General features: G+C 40.6%; 1 protein-coding gene across 3 annotated transcripts in view; it reads left to right on the top strand.

Moving 5' to 3' along the window:
* The window catches only part of FHIP1A (FHF complex subunit HOOK interacting protein 1A), a 301,594-nt gene that overhangs the window by 180,547 nt on the left and 102,614 nt on the right, over positions 1 to 18,433 (top strand). For all 3 annotated transcript variants that reach the window (XM_061383995.1, XM_061383994.1, XM_061383993.1), the window contains one exon: positions 5,799 to 6,031. In XM_061383995.1, coding sequence (XP_061239979.1) covers positions 5,927 to 6,031 — 105 coding nt within the window. In that variant the 5' untranslated portion in view covers positions 5,799 to 5,926. The remainder of the gene's footprint in view (positions 1 to 5,798; positions 6,032 to 18,433) is intronic.

The following is an 18,433-nucleotide window of genomic DNA, read 5'->3' as shown; positions in this document are numbered from 1 at the left end:
TTTAAATATGCTATCTAGGTTGGTCATAACTTTCCTTCCAAGGAGTAAGCGTCTTTTAATTTCATGGCTGCAGTCACCATCTGCAGTGATTTTGGAGCCCCCCAAAATAAAGTCTGACACTGTTTCCACTGTTTCCCGTTTCCCCGTCTATTTCCCGTGAAGTGATGGGACCGGATGCCATGATCTTCGTTTTCTGAATGTTGAGCTTTAAGCCAACTTTTTCACTCTCCACTTTCACTTTCATCAAGAGGCTTTTTAGTTCCTCTTCACTTTCTGCCATAAGGGTGGTGTCATCTGCATATCTGAGGTTATTGATATTTCTCCTGGCAATCTTGATTCCAGCTGTGTTTCTTCCAGTCCAGCGTTTCTCATGATGTACTCTGCATAGAAGTTAAATAAACAGGGTGACAATATACAGCCCTGACATACTCCTTTTCCTATTTGGAACCAGTCTGTTGTTCCATGTCCAGTTCTAACTGTTGCTTCCTGACCTGCATACACATTTCTCAAGAGGCAGATCAGGTGGTCTGGTATTCCCATCTCTTTCAGAATTTTCCACAGTTTGTTGTGATCCACAAAGTCAAAGGCATTGACATAGTCAATAAAACAAAAGTAGATGTTTTTTGGGAACTCTCTTGCTTTCTTGATGACAGTATGAGATAATGTTTTATTAAATACCAAAATATGTACATTGTGAGTTCAGCCTGATAGTGAAAGATATTAAAATATAGTCACTGGTAGTTCAGGGAAAAAATGTGATTTTGACACATTTATAGCTCTTGTAAGTATTGTAGTTTTTGAGAGAGACTGAAATTAGAGGTCTGTTTGGGAGTGACATTGAAGGAATTTTTACATTGGAAAGAAGTATAAGCTATATGACTAGAATCTAGGCTTTTATGATTATGTGGTATATTTTATAATTTTGTGATATGGAAACGTATTTTTCTGCTTTTTTCAAAATCAAAGAAAAATACGTACTTTCAAAAAAGGGCAAATAAAGACACAGGTAATTCTTATGTTGGTTATTGTGTCTTCAACAACATTTAATAGAATTTTCCCCTCATTATTGATGGAAAATATTTCTGTATATAATATTAGTGATATATATAAATGTGACTACTCAGTAGTGTCTTTGGAAATAATATAGTCAGTTCCATCTTTGCAGTATAGAACCTGTGTTGATATCTCGGCATACATACATACAGACAGACAGGCAGACATGTATTTTGACAGCTCATTTCTCCACTCCAAGACCAAAAACCTCAACTACCACCCCACAATAATACTAGCAACCACTGTGGGAAAAAAAGAGTCATTTGGGTATTTTTTATTGGTGGTGGTTTGTCTGAGGAACGGAAAAACATCAGTCCTTTAAGAGCTGAATGATTTCTAGAGCTTTTTCTTGGGCATGAAATTCGAGTTGATGTACCTGTTTGCATTTATGGGGAGAACGGGTGGCGTGTGGGCCGGGGGCAGTGAGCTTGGCTCTGAGCTTGGCTCTGCCCGGTCCCAGCTCCTGACGCCGGCGGCTGAAGAGAGCAGAGGGCCAGTGGGGTGACATGCAGTGATGGCGCGTGACATGCATGCATGATCTAACACCTGTCGCCTCTCCTGTCTGCCCACAGCCTTTTGCTTACTTTTGTCTTGTCTTCACTTTGGATTTTTAGCTGTTATCTGAGAGTTAAAGAAAAAGCTTGGAATTGGAAAAAGGAAAGGCTGATAATGGGAAAATGCAGAGATAGGTTGAAAACTGTGATGCTTTAGGAAATGTGTCCTTTACCCATCACTCACAAATATGGAACCGTTGCTTTCAGTTCTGCTCTGTCCTGGGGCCACACCAGCGCTTCGCCATTCTGGCCTGGGAATGAGAGAGTGTGGCAGGAACCAGCTGGCCTCTGGGTGCTGGGGTGGTGTTTTCATTGGCAGGGTCTCTGGACTTGCCTCCCCTTCTCTTTTCTCCCAAGTTCTCTTGATGTTGTGGTTTCTATAATCATGGCATATTGATATTTCCAGGCATCTGCCTCAAGAGTATGATTGGATAAGCATCAACCAAGTGAAATGTGTTTTTGTCAGAGAAGATACAGTTTCCTTAAGGGACTAGGGTCAGGGATTACAAGCGTTACAAAGGAGAATATAGTTTCTAGAAAGAGCACTGGACTGGGAGTCAAGAGACATTTCTGTCTCTATCAGAGCAAACCTGCAGGACTTGCCTACTGGTCCCGGGGCTGAGACCCTGTGCTCCCAGTGCAGGGCCCCAGATTCAGTCCATGGTCAGGGAGCTAGATCCCGTACGCTGCATCTAGGACTTGGCACAAATAAATAAATACCTAAAAAAAAAAAAAAGAAGAAGAAGCAGTTGTAATAGTCTGATTAGAGATGAGGGATGTTTGGGCTAAGGTGGTAGCAGTGGAGATGAAGAAATATTTTTTTAAAAAGAACTAACTAGTAAGATTGTGGCCTTGGCTAAGATATTTGTCCTGTCTGTACTATGGCTTCACTATCTGAAAAAAATGGCATGTGAAGTCCCTTTGAGAACTAACATAAAGCATCTTAGAAAGCACGTTTCTATTTTTGGTTTAGAGGCAGTTGGCATGATTTATGTTCCCTTAATGCCTTCGAAGAAGAATCTCAGAATCCTGGAGCTGGAGGACATCTGAGAGACTCTTCTACTTTTTCAGCCTCTGGAATAAACCCAGGCACTCTGATTTTCCCTGTTGTTACCATCTAAATAAGAGACCTCGACATTTTCAAAGAGATACAGTGTTTAGGACAACAAGGAAATTGAATCAGAATTTCTTTTCTCTCTTATCACTTGAAACAAGGTTGCACACTAAGATGTTGTCTAGAAGGGCTAGCCTGCTAATCAGAGTGAAACGGGAGGATTGTAGGGAGTGTGCGTGCATGCATGTGTGTGTGTGTGAGTTTGAACACGTACCTGGGTGTGAGTGGACGGCCACTCCTGACTTTTAAACACCAATTGGGCCCATTGAAATATGCCTGTCAGTGGCAGAGAGCCATGGTTGTCATTGGACAGTGTCTCATTGAAAGCACATTTGTTTTATTAAGAATTCACCAATTTACAGAATAAAACATAGTCACGGAAGATAGAATTTGACTGTTCCTTTCAGGTGTATCAGATATATAGTCCTCCTTCCAAGAGGCCTCCCTCTTTCTGCATACCTGTTCCTGACATTCTCCTTAAAAAGCATTTCTTTCCTCAGATGACTAATTCTTACCGGTTTTCTATTCTTATGTATTAAAATTTATTTTAAAGCTCTTTTAATGTTGGCTGGTGCGTCTTCTACACCCACCAGCAGAAACATTGCGTTAACCAAAACATTCATTTGGTTCCATGAGAGCTTGTGGAAAAACCTGGATGAACATTTTGATCAACCCAATACTTGTTTCGCATATTCCTTTAACTGTCTTCCAGTGTTTCGCTCTGCTTCCCACAAAGAACTTGACCCATAAGTCTAACCTGAATCATCATCTTAAGTCCACCTCTCACATTTCATTGTTTATAGGAGGAATAGTTGATCAGTTTGATCAGTGTTCTTCTTGTAATACCTTTCATATTACTCGGGTGAAAATAGTGGCTTGGGACTTCACTGGCAGTCCAGTGGCAAATACCCTGAGCTCCCAATGCCAGGGAACTGGGTTCCACCCCTGCTCAGGGGACTAGATCCCGCATGCTGCATTTAGAGTTTGCATATTCCACAACTAAAAATCCCACATGCCGCAACTGAGGCCCAGTGCAGCCACCAAAATAAATACTGAAAAAAGAAAGAAAGAACACAGTCTCTTAAAAAAAAAAACCAACTCTGTTGTCACTGTACATCTGGAAGTTTTATCATGGACTTTGTTTTTCAGTGCTCTGATAATTATAGCTCCTTTCCCCAGTACTCTCTCTAGTCTGTACACTAAAAACAAATAATAACATTTTGAACTGTTGTTGTTGTTGTCCAGTGCTCTGTCATGTCTGACTCTTTGCGACCCCATGGACTGCAGCACACCAGGCTTTCCTGTCCTTCACTATCTCCTGGAGTTTGTTCAAATTCATGTGCATTGAGTTGGTGATGCTATCGAACCATCTCATCCTCTGCTGTCCCCTTCTCCTTTTCCCTTCAATCTTTCTCAGCATCGGAGGCTTTTCCAGAGAGTCGGCTCTTTGCATCAGGTGGCCAAAGTATTGGCGTTTCAGCTTCAGCATCAATGAATATTCAGGGTTGATTTCCTTTAGGATTGACTGGTTTAATCTCCTTGCAGTTCAGAGGACTGTCAAGAGTCTTCTCCAGCACCACAGTTCAAAAGCATCAGTTCTTTGGTGCTCAGCCTTCTTTATGATCCAACTCTCACATCCATATATGACTACTGGAAAAACCATAGCTTTGACTATTCAGACCTTTGTTGGCAAAATGATATGTCTACTTTTTAATACACTGTCTTGGTTTGTCATAGCTTTCCTTCCAAGGAGCGTCTTTTAATTTCATGACTGCAGTGATTTTGGAACCCAAGAAGATAAAATCTGTCACTGCTTCTACTTTGCTCCCTTACACGTGCCATGCAGTGATGGGACCAGATGCCATGATCATAGTTTTTTGAGTGTTGAGTTTCAAGCCAGCTTTTTCACACTCTCCTCTTTCACCCTCATCAAGAGGCTTTTTAGTTCCTCTTCACTTCTACCCTTATAGTGGTCTCATCTGCATATCTGAAGTTATTGATATTTCTCCCAGCAATCTTGATTACAGCTTGTGCTTCATCCAGCCTGGTATTTCGTATGATGTATTAGGCATATAAGTCAAATAAGCAGGGTAACCATATATAGCCTTGATGTATACTCCTTTCCCAGTTTTGAACCAGTCAGTTGTTCCGTGTCCAGTTCCAACTGTTACTTCTTGACTCACAGGTTTTTCAGGAGACAGGTAAGGTACTCAGTCCTTTTTTGGGCTGATGAAACTGAGGAGATAATACTAATATCTTACTGCTTTTGTCAGAGTTAGCTCCACACAACTGGATACTATTATCTGTATGTTCTTTGACCTCAGTATCGTTTTTCTCCTCACTGACTCTGTTGGAATCTGACTTTCTTTGTATTTTATCTACATAATTCATTTTTCATTGATAAATAACACTGCTACTTTTCATTGATAAGTGTGCTGTGCTTTACTTACACTAAGTAAGCACTATCTTGTTTTTGATGGATCGTTTCTATCTGATTTGTCAAGGTTACTTGGAATTCTATTTTTATATTTATTTTTCAGGGAAGTTAGAAACCTTAACTTAGTTGGTAGCCACGAAATGACTGAGAATGTTTTAAATTCCATTATGACAGTCACTGATTTTAAAAAATTGTTATTATTGGACCCGGCAGTCTGGGTGCTGTGCTATTACTCCCCTGAGTTATGTCAAGCTATTTATTTTAGTCACTATTAACTAAAGATTTTTCTGTTGGTGTTTTTAAACACCACCAACATTGATAATCGTACTTTATTGCTTGAAACTAGATTTGAATGGTTTAGAATAATAATCTAGAGGGTTGTGGTTGGTGGTAGTAGAATAAACTCAATAATTTTTTAATTTATTCATGTAGCTTTGGTAGCATCATTTTATATTTTTAGTAGCAAAGTGAGAGAAAAATATAAGAAAGGCTTTGGATTGAGCTTAAATGTCTATTTTGTAGATATTTTGCTCAGTGCTGGACTTTGAGAATGTCTATGCTTTGATTTTAATTTAATCATATCCTATTTAATATATGAATTTAATGGAATGTGTGTTTTTTTTTGTTATTGTCATTACAGATTTCAGAAGGTGACAATGAAACGTGAAGAAGTTACATTTCTACTGTGATACTTGAAAATTAGTGGCTGCCTACCAAATTTTCATGAAAATTAAATATGACTTAGGAGCATTTGATTTATGAAGGCTTATGATGTCATCCGTTGCGACAGAGAGCAGAATCCAGAGGGCGGTGAGCCTGCAGGGAGTTGACCCAGAAACATGCATGATTGTATTTAAAAACCACTGGGCTCAGGTAATGTGTGAGTTTCACCCTCTCTGCTGGTTAGGTCATCTTAGGGGTTTCTATTGGGCTGATCCATGGGTCCCTACCTGTGTGACAAGTAACTAGGCTTCCAGAAACATAGGGAGGAAACCTTTTTAGGTAGGAAGAAAAGCAAATTTCTCTTCTTGCTTTCCTAGAATAGGTAGCTGGTTAAAACCTTGCTTTTCATGAAAGCAATTACAGGACGTGAATGTTCCCCAGATATTTTTAGAGGAGCAGCAGTTGGCCCTCAAGTGACTTGTCTATCACTTTGCAATATACTTGACCATGAGTACATCCTCTTTCTTCCCCTTCTCCTGCTGATTTTAACTCAGTCCTTAAACTCTAACAATACTGAAAGACATATTTATTAAGTATTTGCCAAGTGCTGTCCTGAATACCACAGATGCCTTGTGTCATTTAATCTTCTCCACAAACTGGTAAGGCAGTTAGTTTTAGCTTCCTCATTTTACAGATGAGGGAATGGAAAATTGTTAGCTTGCCTGAGGTTATATGACTAGTGACTTTCCATCCAAGTACTTAGACCTCGGTCCCATGACTCGAAGAGTATGGGACCTCTGTGCTCTACCATTTTTCAGGCTTGTGGTCCCTCTGTCATTTAAGGACGGAAGGTAGCTAGAAGTATCTGAATTCATTACAAAGCTGTTTATAAAAGGTTTTTTAAAATTATTATTATTCATTTTGACTTCTCTGTGACTCTTCTTGGATCTACTTATATGAATAATTAAGGGTTGAATGGTCAGGAAATTTACCAGCTTGCCCCTTCCCTCAGCGAGTTTACAAGGGGAAAAATAAATAAAATTGGCATTCTTTACTACTTGTCCACCGTTACACTCCCCAGGTGAGCTGGTAAGTGGCTATTTATGTGACAGTTTTTTAATGACTACCCAATTCCTTCCTGTGGCTGGAAATAGCACATAAGTTAAAGCACCAAGCCTGTAGATTATAGCAGTTACAGGGACACAGTTTAGATCAAAAACAAAATCAATTCTGCTTCTGGGTCATTAACACTTTGTAGCTTCTTGTCACTATTCAGTGCAAAGCTTCTAAAATTCTTTTTCTGCATTTCCCTTTCTCTGACTTTTAACTGTTAAAATCTTAATGGGTTTGCCCTGGATATTAAGGGCACATCTGCTTTAGCAATGGGAAGAAAGTAATCCAGGAGTTTTCCAGATAATTTGCGTAATTACCCTTGGCTTTGCACTTGAGTGCTGACGCACAGCACCTTTTGTTTGGCGGCGCCCGTTTCGTCGCTAAGTTGTGTCCAACTCTTGCAACCCCTTGGACTGTAGCCCGCCAGACTCCTCTATCCATGGGATTCTCCAGGTAAGAATACTGGAGTGGGTTGCCATTTCCTTCTCCAGGGGGTCTTCCTGACCCAGGGATCCAACCCTGGTCTCCTGCATTGCAGGCATATGGTTAACTGACTAAGTTACAAGGGAACTCCCTTTCGTTTAGTGCAGAAAAGTACTGAGTTGAGGGTAAGGGAAAGTTTGTCAGAGGGACTGGAGTCTAGTTATTAAACGTTTTCTTTTGTAAAGTGAGTGCACTCTTGGTCCAACTGTGTTTCAGCCATTTTTTTAAACTTTGGCCAAATTTCTTACCGTTAGTCTTGACTTTCTTTTTAAATAAATCTGGAAAATGCCCTCAGTCTCTCTCTATTTCCCAAGGCTCTTGAGGGCCAACTGTTACCTTTATAAATAAAAATACTGGTTAAATCAATTAATGTAGACATCAATGTAATTATAGTCATCGCTTGGTATCTGTGGGGTATTGGTTCCCAGATACCAGCAGATAACAAAATATGGGATGCTCAAGTCCCTTATACAAAATGATTTTTCCGTATCACCTAGGCACATCTACACATCCTCCAAATCATCTCTAGGTTACTTATGATAACTAATACAATATAAACACTATGTGAATAATTGTAAATACAATGTAAATACTTGCCAGTATGCAGCAAATTCAAGTTACGCATTTTGGAACTTTCTGAAATTTTTTTCCAAATATGTTCCATCCGTGATTGGTTGAATTTGCAGAGGTGGGACCCACAGATACAGAGGACTGACTGTATTGTTAAATGGAGATTTAGTGAGCCCAAACTTCAGCTACCTCACTATGGGCATCACAGGTGGGACACAGCGAAGTATAAGCCCTGGTCTGGGCGTTTCTTTTAAATTTATTAACTGGTGGATAATTGTTTTACAACATTGTATTGCTTTCGGCCGCACAACAACGTGAATCAGCCATAAGTTTACACATGTCCCCTTCCTCTTGGCCTCCCTGCCACCCCTCACCCCTCCCCACATTTAGATGGTCACGGAGCACTGGGTCGTGCTCCCTGTGTTACATAGGAGCTTCCTGCTAGCTGTCTGTTTCACATATGGTAACGGATATGTTTCAGTGCTACTCTCTCAGTTCTTCCCACCCTTTCCTTCCGCTTTACCGTGTCTACAAGTCTCTTCTCTATGACTGCATCTCTTTTCCTGCCCTGCAAATAGGTTCATCAGTACAATTTTTCTATATTCCATATGTATGCATTAATATATGCTATTTGTTTTTCTCTTTCTGACTTACTTCATTCTCTGCAATAGGCTTTAGGTTCATCCACCTCACTAGAACTGACTCAGATTAGTTCCTTTTTATGGCTGAGTAATACTCCATTGTGTGTGTGTGTGTGTGTGTGTGTGTGTGTGTGTGTATAGCACTACTTCTTTATCCATTCATCTGTTGATGGACATCTAGGTTGCTTCCGTGTCCTGGCTATTGTAAATAGAGGTGTAATGACCATTTGGGGTACCTGTGTCTTTTTGAATTATGGTTTTCTTAGGGTATATGCCCAGTATTGGGATCCTTGGATCATATAGTAGTTTTATTCCTAGTTTTATTTTTTAAAGTAATTTCCATGCTATTCTCCATAGTGATTAATTCACATTCCAGTGCATGTGGGGGTTCCCTTTTCTCCACATTCTCTCCAGCATTTATTGTTTGTAGATTTTTTTGATGCTAGCCATTCAGATTGGTGTGAGGTGATAGCTCATTGTAGTTTTGATTTGCATTTCTCTCATAATTAATGTAGAGCATTTTTTTTGTGTGTGTGTTTATGGCTATCTGTATGTCTCCTTTGGATGTCTTTTTAGGTCTTCTGCTCATTTTTTGATTAGGTTCTTTGTTTTTCTGATATTAAGCTGCATGAGTTGCTTGTAGAGATTGATCGTTTGTCAGTTGCTTCGTTTACAATTATTTTCTCCCATTCTGAAGGTTGTCTTTTCATCTTGTTTATGGCTTTCTTTGCTATGCAAAAGCTTCCATGTTTAATTAGGTCCCATTTGTTTATTTTTGTTTTTATTTCCATTACTCTAGGAGGTGAGTCATAGAGAATCTTACTGCAACTTATGTCAACGAGTGTACTGCCCATTTTCCTCTAAGAGTTTTATACTTTCTGATCTTACAGTTAGGTCTTTAATCCATTTTGAGTTTATTTTAGTGAATGGTGTTAGGAAGTGTTCTAATTTTGTTCTTTTACACGTATGTGTCCAATTTTCCCAGTACCACTTATTGAAGAGATTGTCTTTTCTCCATTATATTTTCTTGCCATCTTTGTCAAAGATAAGGTACCCACAGGTGCTTGGGTTAATCTCTGGGCTTTCTGTCTTATTCCATTGATCTGTATTTCTCTTTTGTGCCAGTACCATCCTGTCTTGATGATTGTAGGTTTGTAGTATAATGTGAAGTCAGAAAGGTTGATTCCTCCAGCTCTAGTTTTCTTTCTCAAGATTGCTTTGGCTTTTCAGGATCTTTTGTGTTTCCATAAAAATTGTGATTTTTTTTTTTTGTTTTGGTTCTGTGAAAAATGCCATTGGTAACTTGATAGGGGTTGTATTGAACCTGTAGATTGTTTGGGGTAGTTTAATCATTTTCACAATATTGATTCTTTCAATCTAATGAACATGGTATCTTTCTCCATCTGTTTCTGTCATCTTTGATTTCTTTCATGAATGTCTTATAGCTTTCTGTATACAGATCTTTTGTGTCCTTAATTAGGTTTATTCCTAGGTATTTTATTCTTTTTGTTGCAACGGTGAATGGGATTGATTCCTTAATCTCTCTTTCTGATTTCTTGTTGTTAGTGTAGAGGAATACAAAGGTTTTCTGTGTATTGATTTTGTATCCTGTGACTTTACTAAATTCATTGATGGGCTCTAGTAATTTTCTGATAGTATCTTAAGGATTTTCTATGTCTATTGTTAGTTCATCTGCAAACAGAGTTTTATTTCTTTTCCAATCTGTATTCCTTTTATTTCTTTTTCTTCTCTGATCAACACGGCTAGGACTTCAAAAACTGTGTTGAATAATAGTGGGGAGAGTGGGCATCCTTGTCTTGCTTCTGATCTTAGAGAAAATGCTTTCATTTTTTCACCCCAGGTGGCCCTGGTGGTAAAGAACCCACCTTCCAATGCAGGAGATGTGAGAGAGAGATGCAGGCTTGATTCCTGGGTTGGGAAGATCCCCTAGAGGAGGGCATGGCAACCCACTTGAGTGTTCTTGCCTGGAGAATACCATGGATAGAGGAGCCTGGTGAGCTACAGTTCACTGGGTTACAAAGAGTCAGACATGACTGAAGCGACTTAGCATGCACATATAGGAAAAATGATTGTTGTGGGTTGTCCTGCATAGCCTTTCTTATGTTGAGGTAGGTTTCTTCTCTACCCATTTTCTGAAGAGGTTTTTTTAAAAATCATAAATTGGTGTTTAATTTTGTCAAAAGTTTTTTCTGCGTCTTTTGAGATTATCATATGATTTTCATGTTTCAATTTCTTGGTATGGTGTGTCACATTGATTTGCATACATTGAGGAATACTTGCATCCCTGGGATAAACCCCATTTGATCATGGTGTTTGTGTTGCTGGATTCTGTTCACTAGTATTTTTTTGAGGCTTTTTTGCATTTGTGTTCATCAGTGATACTGGCTGATAATTTTCCTTTTCTGTGATATCTTTGTCTGGTTTTGGTATCAGGGTGCCAGTGACCTCATGGAATGAATTTGGAAGTGTTTCTCCGTCTACAATTTTTTGGAAGAGTTTGGGAAGGACAGGTGTTAGCTCTTTGCTAAACATTTTGATAGAATTCACCTGTGAAGCCATTTGACCCTGGGGTTTTTTTTTTTTTTGGTGGGGGGAGATTTTTGATCACAGTTTTGAATTCAGTGCTTGTGACTGGTTTGTTCATAGTTTCTAATTTCCTTTTTCAACTTTGGAAGATTGTACTTTTCTAAGAATTTGTCCATTTCTTCCAGGTTGTTCATTTTATTGGCATATAGTTGCTTGCAGTAGTCTCTTATGACCCTTTGTATTTCTGCATTGTCTGTTGTAACCTTTCTTTTTTCATTTATAATTTTGTTGATTTGAGTCCCCTTATTTTTTTACTTGATGAGTTTGGCTAATGGTTTGTCAATTTTTTTTTATTCTCAAAGAACCAGTTTGTAATTTTATTGATTTTTTATATTGTTCCTTTCATTTCTTTTTCATTTATTTCTGCTCTGACATTTATAATTTCTTTCCTTCTTTCCTAACTTTGGGGTTTTTTTGGTTGTTCTTCTTTTTCTAGTTGCTTTAGGTATAATGTTAGATTGTCTATTTGATGTTTTTCTTGTTTCTTGAGGTAGGACTGTATTGCTATAGACTTCCCTCTTAGAACTGCTTTTGCTGCATTCTGTAGGTTTTGGGTCATTGTGTTTTCATTGTCATTTGTTCCCAGGTATTTTTTTATTTCCTCTTTGATTTCTTCAGTGACCTCTTGGTTATTCAGAAGCATATTGTTTAACCTCCATATGTTTGTGTTTTTTACAGATTTTTCCCTGTAATTGATATCTAATCTCATAGTGTTGTGGCCAGAAAAGATGCTTGATATGATTTCAGTTTTCTTAAATTTACCAAGTCTTGATTTGTGACCCAAGTTGTGATCTATCCTGGAGAATGTTCTGTATGCACTTGAGAACAAAGTGTATTCTGCTGTATTTGGTGGAATGTGCTAAAGATATGTTAGGTCCATCTATCCTAATATGTCATTTTAGACTTGTGTTTCCTTATTAATTTTCTGCCCATTAGTGTAAGCAGGGTATTAAAATGCCCTACTATTGTTGTGTAAAATCCCCTACTATTTTTGATTCCCTCTTTTATGTCTGTTAGTGTTTGTCTTATGTATCGAGGTGCTTCTATGTTGGATGCATAAATATTTGCAGTTATGTCTTCTTGGATTGATTCTTTGATTGATAGGTAGTGTCTTTTTTTGTCTCTTGTAGTATTCTTTATTTTAAAGTCTGTTTTGTCTGATATGAGGATTGATACTCTGGCTTTCTTTTGATTTCCAATTGCTTGGAATATCTTTTTCCATCCCCTCACTCTTCGTCTGTGTGCGTCTCTCCGTCTGAAGTAGGTCTCTTGTAGAAAGCATATATATGAGTCTTGTTTTTGTATCCATTCAACCGTTTTGTGTCATTTGGTTGGAGCATTTAATCTATTTAAATTTAAATTATTGATATATATGTTCCTGTTGACATTTTCTTAATGTTTGGGGTTTGTTTTTGGAAGTCTTCCTTTTCTTGTGTTTCCTGCCTAGCGAAGTCCCTTTAGCATTTGTTGTAAAGCTGGTTTAGCGGTGCTGAATTCTCTTAACTTAGCTTTTCTGTAAAGTGTTTGATTTCTTCATCGATTTTGAATGAGATCCTTGCTGGACAGAATAATTTTGGTTGAGTTTTTCCCTTTCATTACTTCACATATATCCTGTGACTCCCTACTGGCCTGCAGACTTTCTTCTGAAACATCAACTGTTAATTTTATGGGGTTTCCCTTGTATGTTACTTGTTGCTTTTCCCTTGCTGCTTTTAATATTTTTTCTTTGTGTTTAATTTTGTTAGTTTGATTTATATGTGTCTTAGCATGTTTCTCCTTGGGTTTATTCTGTATGGGATTCTCTGTTCTTCTTGGGCTTGATTATTTCCTTTTCCATGATAGGAAGTTTTTGACTATAATTTCATTACAAATTTTCTCAGACCCTCTACTTTTCTCTTTTTCTTCTGGAACTCCTGTAATTCAAATGTTGCCACAGTTAATATTACCCCAGAGATCTCTGCGATTATCCTCAAGTTTTTTTCATTCTTTTTTCTTTATTCTGCTCTTCAGCAGTTATTTCCACTATTCTCTCTTCCAGCTCACTTATCGATTCTTCAGCCTCAATTATTCTGCTATTGATTTCTTCTAGAATATTTGTAAATTCAGTAATTGTGTTGTTTGTCACTGTTCGTCTATTCTCTGTTTCTTTTAGATCCTTTATAAATGTATTATATGATTCTTACACTTTCTGCCTTGTGTTACTGAGATTTTGTATCTTTGCTATCGTTACTCTGAATTCTTTTTCAGGTAGTTTGCCTGTTTTCTCTTTGTATGTCTTGTGAGCTTTGTTCTCCATCTGCGTAGTATCTCTGTCTTTCCATCTGTCTGACTGTTTGGGTTCCTCTCCCCAGGCTGTGGGTCGTGGTTCCTCTTGCTTTTGGTCTCTGCCCCTGGGGGACGAGGTTGGTCCAGTGTTGTGTCGGCTTCATGTTGGAAGGGACTTGTGCTCGTGTTCTAGTGGGAGGGGGTGCGTTTTTCCCTCAGATGGACAAGGTTGTTTGAGGTGGTGTGTTTTGGGATGTCTGTGGGCAGCCTCTCTGCTTATGTTCATGTTCTTGTCTTGCTTGTTGTTCGGGTGAGGCGTCCAGCGCTGGGTGCTGCAGGCAGTTGGGTGGTGCTGGGTCTTGGGTTCAGGTGGAGGCCTTCTTGGGAGTGCTCACTGATTAATACTCCCTGGGGTCAGGAGTTCTTGGGTGGTCTAGTGTCCTGGACTCAGACATCCCCTCCAGAGACTCAGACCCGACTTCTGGAACCAAGATCCCACAAACTGATTTGGCAATAAAGGGTATTAAAATAAACAAGCAAACAAACAAACAAACCAAAAAAACCCTGAGAAGACCCCCCCCCAAAAAAAAACAAATCAAAAAGAAACCCCCCAAACCAACTAAACACCAAAAACCCTTCCCCAAGAAACAGAAAAATGAAGCTGAAACAAATGATAAAAGCAAATTGAGACAAATAGAAACAAAAACAAATGAACATGCACAGACACACACACAAAGGAAAGCAAAACAGTCTAAAGAAAACAGAGTACAAGAGGGTGATCAGGTGAGTCAAGGAAACCAAAAATGATATCAACCAATTGAAAATAAAATTAACAACAACAAAACAAAACTAAAACAGAAAACAGAAAACGAGACCAAAGGAGAGTGCCAACTGAGGAACAAAGCAAAGATAGCAAACAGACAAACACGGTGGAAAAAAGGAAAAAAAATAGGAAAGCAAAGTTAAATAGAAATATGTAAAAGAAGGTCTACATATATTAAGTGTGCTTCCCTGGTGGCTCAGACGGTAAAGCGTCTGCCTGTGATGCGGGAGACTTGGGTTTAATCCCTGGGTTGGGAAGATCCCCTGGAGAAGGAAATGGCAACCCACTCCAGTACTCTTGCCTGGAAAATTCCATGGACTGAGGAGCCTGGTAGGCTACAGTCCATGGGGTCACAAAGAGTCGGACACGAATGAGTGACTTCACTCACTTCACTCACAATCAGAAAGGGCTTCCCGGGTGGCTCAGTGGTAGAGAATCCATCTGCCAAGCAGGAGATGGAGGTTCAATCTCTGGGTCAGGAAGATCCCCTGGAGAAGGAAATGGCAACCCACTCCAGTATTCTTGCCTGGGAAATCCCATGGACAGAGGAGCCTGGCGGGCTACAGTCCATGGGGTCACAAAGAGTTGGACACAACTTAGCAATTGAACAGCAAGCAACCATAAGAAAAGAACCCCCCGAAAACCCCACACAAATCCATAGAAAGCCAAAGTAGAAATATACAAAAGAAATTTAAAAAGTGTTATTAAAAAGTTTCCAACAGCCTAGATAGAGATTATAATAATAAAAAGAACAAATGCAGAGGAAAAGAAAGTGAAGAACATCTAGAATCAACTGCAGAATGAATCAAAGTAAGAATAATGTTCTCTCGGATCTCAGCTGTCAGTGTTCTTTCCTCTGCTGCGAGTTGCAGTCCACGTCTGCCTCGCTAGGAAGCCTTAATACTGGAGAGGGCTACTCTCTGGACCTTCTGTGGGGTCAGCTCAGACTCCAGTCCGACCCTACTCTGGCCCTGCTCCTGCATGTGCTTGCCTCCATTGTCCACAGCTGCCAGAGCTAGAGCGTTTTCTTTAGTGGGAACAGTCATTGTCCTTTTATATATTCCATCGACACAGAGTCTACCTAGTCGATCATGTGGATTTAATCTGTAACTTGTACAGCTAGTGGGAAGATTTTGATCCTCTTCCTTAGGCAGTCCACCCCTGGAGCTCCATCATGGTTTTATCCCTTCCTCAATGTGGGTCATCCACAGGAGTCTGCTCCTGAGGCTGCCCTAGGGGACTTCGGTCTGCCTGGTGTGTGTGTCAGGCATAGAGGTGGGGTGGCGGCCTGGATCGCGGGGACCCTGGCCGTGTCAGGTGTGCAGGGAAGCCATTGGCCACAGATGCAGGAGATACGGTTCTATTCTAGTTCCTGGCAGCTGCTGCTCAAAGGACCTCTCTGGCTGGTCCTTCTATGTGGCTCAGCCCAGCAGGCACTCAAAGGGCAGCCCTGGCTGGGGTCCTTCTCTGTGGCTGAGCCCAGCAGGCACTCAAAGGGCAGCCTTGGCTGGGGTCCTTCTCTGTTGCTGAGCCCAGCAGGCACTCAAAGGACTACGCTCTCTGGAGTCTTTCTCCATTGGTCAGCTGCGTGCTGACCACTGTCAGGCCTGTGTGGAGAGAGAGGCGTCAGTGATGGCTCCTCCCCCTGTGTGTGACTCAGCAGTAGCGCTGTATCTTCATGGCTGCCCGGCGTTCCTCCAAAGGCACTCCCCGCCGTGGATTTCTTTTCTCCCATCCCTTCCGGCTGTCTCCCCGCAGTCAACAGCAGCCCTCGCCCCCGGATTGCCCTCCAATCCCCACTCTCCAGCTCACACCCGCTGCTCCTTCCGGTGGATTCCCATCCCTGTCCAGGGTATGTAGGGCCGCGGCGTGGATCAGCTGTGTGATTCTCACTCCACTGATACTAACACAGATTGGCTGCCTTACTCTCTGATAGCTTCAAATGCTTCCCTTCTGTTCCAACGGAATGTCCTGGATTCAGGGATCTCCCCCCTGCTTCAGCTCCCCCATCCCTGGCTGCAGATTGGTCCTGCTCTCTCTCATCCTCCTCCTTCCTTCGTTTGTCCTACCGAGTTTGCATGGATCGGTATATTCCTTTAGGGTGGTCAGGGACTTCTGCTCAGTGAGAAATTCATTCCCAGTGCATCCATGGGGAGAGATGTACTCTACCATCTTGTCGACCTACTCCCGCACTGTATTGTCGACCACCAGTCTGGGCTTTTAAAGAACAGTTAAGCTAGTTTGGATGACAACATGAGATACATTATTATAAAATGAAAAATATTGATCATAGGAAGTAAGGAAGGGACTATTATGGATGGAAATGGCCTGTGGAATCCAGGAAGTGAGATTTTGTTAGCTTGACTGTGGGAAAAGGAGGTTTTGATGACAGAAAGGATAAGGATATATATATTTTTTCCTTTCTGAAGGGAGGGGTATTAGGAGCAAATGATCAGCTTTGGCTTTTTTCAGTGGTTTAAAAAAAATGGTGAGGAAATCAAGGCAAGGCAGAGCTGTGGTGCTAAGTTTGAGATAAGGAATGAGACCTTCAGTTGATAAAAATAAATGCTGTCTATTTATTGTTTTTGGAGTTTCATGCTAACGCTTTGCTGTGAGTTGTTCAGGCTGGAGACTCATTCAGATGAAGAGCAGTTGCAGAGGACTGGGAAATGAGCTACAATCTGACATAACCTCCTGTGACTAGTGTGATGTAGCCCCCAGGTTCCCCTGAGGCAACCCAAGGAAACCTGTAAGGCTGGGAGGAAATGTGATAGAGATAGAATGGTGTGACTGCATTCTGTTTACTGGAGTGTTCCATTAGCCAGCAAGTACCATGCTTCTTCAGATGTTCGATTAGGGAAGATGAGGGCAACAAAAGTCAGTGGTGTCCAAAGTTCTGTTTGTTAGGATACTTGAGTACAAATTCAGCATAACTAGCATATAGTTGACAGATTCTGTTCTCCTGTCTACTAGGAGCTTCTACCTCAGGGGTATCCACTTACCCACCAACACTTTCCAATCTGTCAGGGACCACTAGTTACACAACCACCCATTATCCAAGGCTGTCCGTGATCACAGGGGTCACCAAAGGAGGGACCTTGAGTGCCACTGGTGTACTTGAGTTTCCTAACTGGTTCCAGGCTCCAGTGACCTCAGGGCATCCTCAGGATAGTTCTAGAGTGGACATCCCAGAGTAGTGGACACTGGAGAATCCAGGCTGCAGGAAGTAGCCTCTGGCCTGTACATCCTGTCATCTTCTGACATGTCGTTTTCTGCCATGGTAGCAATGAATCTAAGACCCAGGTCTGTCCAGCGCATTCCTGTAATTGGACACTTCAGTGGCCTCTGGCCACCTACATGCCAGGCTGGGAGATAGGGTTCTTTATGCCATGGCCTCTTTCACTCCTCATCTCTCATTTAATCTCCAAAAATGCAAAATCACTTGGAGTTCCTAGCCATCCCTTCTCCTGGCATCACACCTTCCCATGCCTCTCTGCCCCAGGCAGTTCCTCTTCTTTCTGCCTGGAATATACCTCCCCCTGGTTGGTGCCTTCCACAAGCCCCATTTAGAACATCATTTCCCCCAGGAAACCTTCTCTCCCCGCTTTTGTGTTCCCACTCTGTGCTCTGACAGCATCTTGAGTGTCCTTTCACAGTGAAACCCACCACCTTTTATGAAAAGTACAAGTGTAATATCTTCTTCCCAGTCTCATTACAAGCTCCTCATGATCAGAAACCATTTATTTGTAGTTCACATAATCTCCAGTGCCAAGAATATTGTAGGCATATGTAGATGTTTAATAAATTATTGAACTGAAAGACAGGAAATATGAAATATAACTTTAGAAGAGTTAAGAGACTTGAAAAACAGACACCTGTATAAAACATTTGCTATAATTTGCTACTGGTAAGATCTTTAGACTTGAAAGAGAAAGAGTCAGAATATGTTTAGTTTATAGTCATCTAGAAGAACAGGTTATAGTCTAGCAGATTATTGTTTTTATCTCTTGCCTTTGCTTGTTCTGAATGGAAGAGAGAGCAGGACATAAGAAGCATTGGTCCATCAGATAATGAACTGTCCAACTGTATTGCCATATGAACTAACACCCT

The sequence above is a fragment of the Bos javanicus genome, chromosome 17 (genome assembly GCF_032452875.1).
Source record: "Bos javanicus breed banteng chromosome 17, ARS-OSU_banteng_1.0, whole genome shotgun sequence".
In the NCBI taxonomy this organism is placed as follows: domain Eukaryota; kingdom Metazoa; phylum Chordata; class Mammalia; order Artiodactyla; family Bovidae; genus Bos; species Bos javanicus.
The sequence above is the reverse complement of the archived record's forward strand: the minus strand, read 5'-3'. Positions and strand labels throughout refer to the sequence as shown.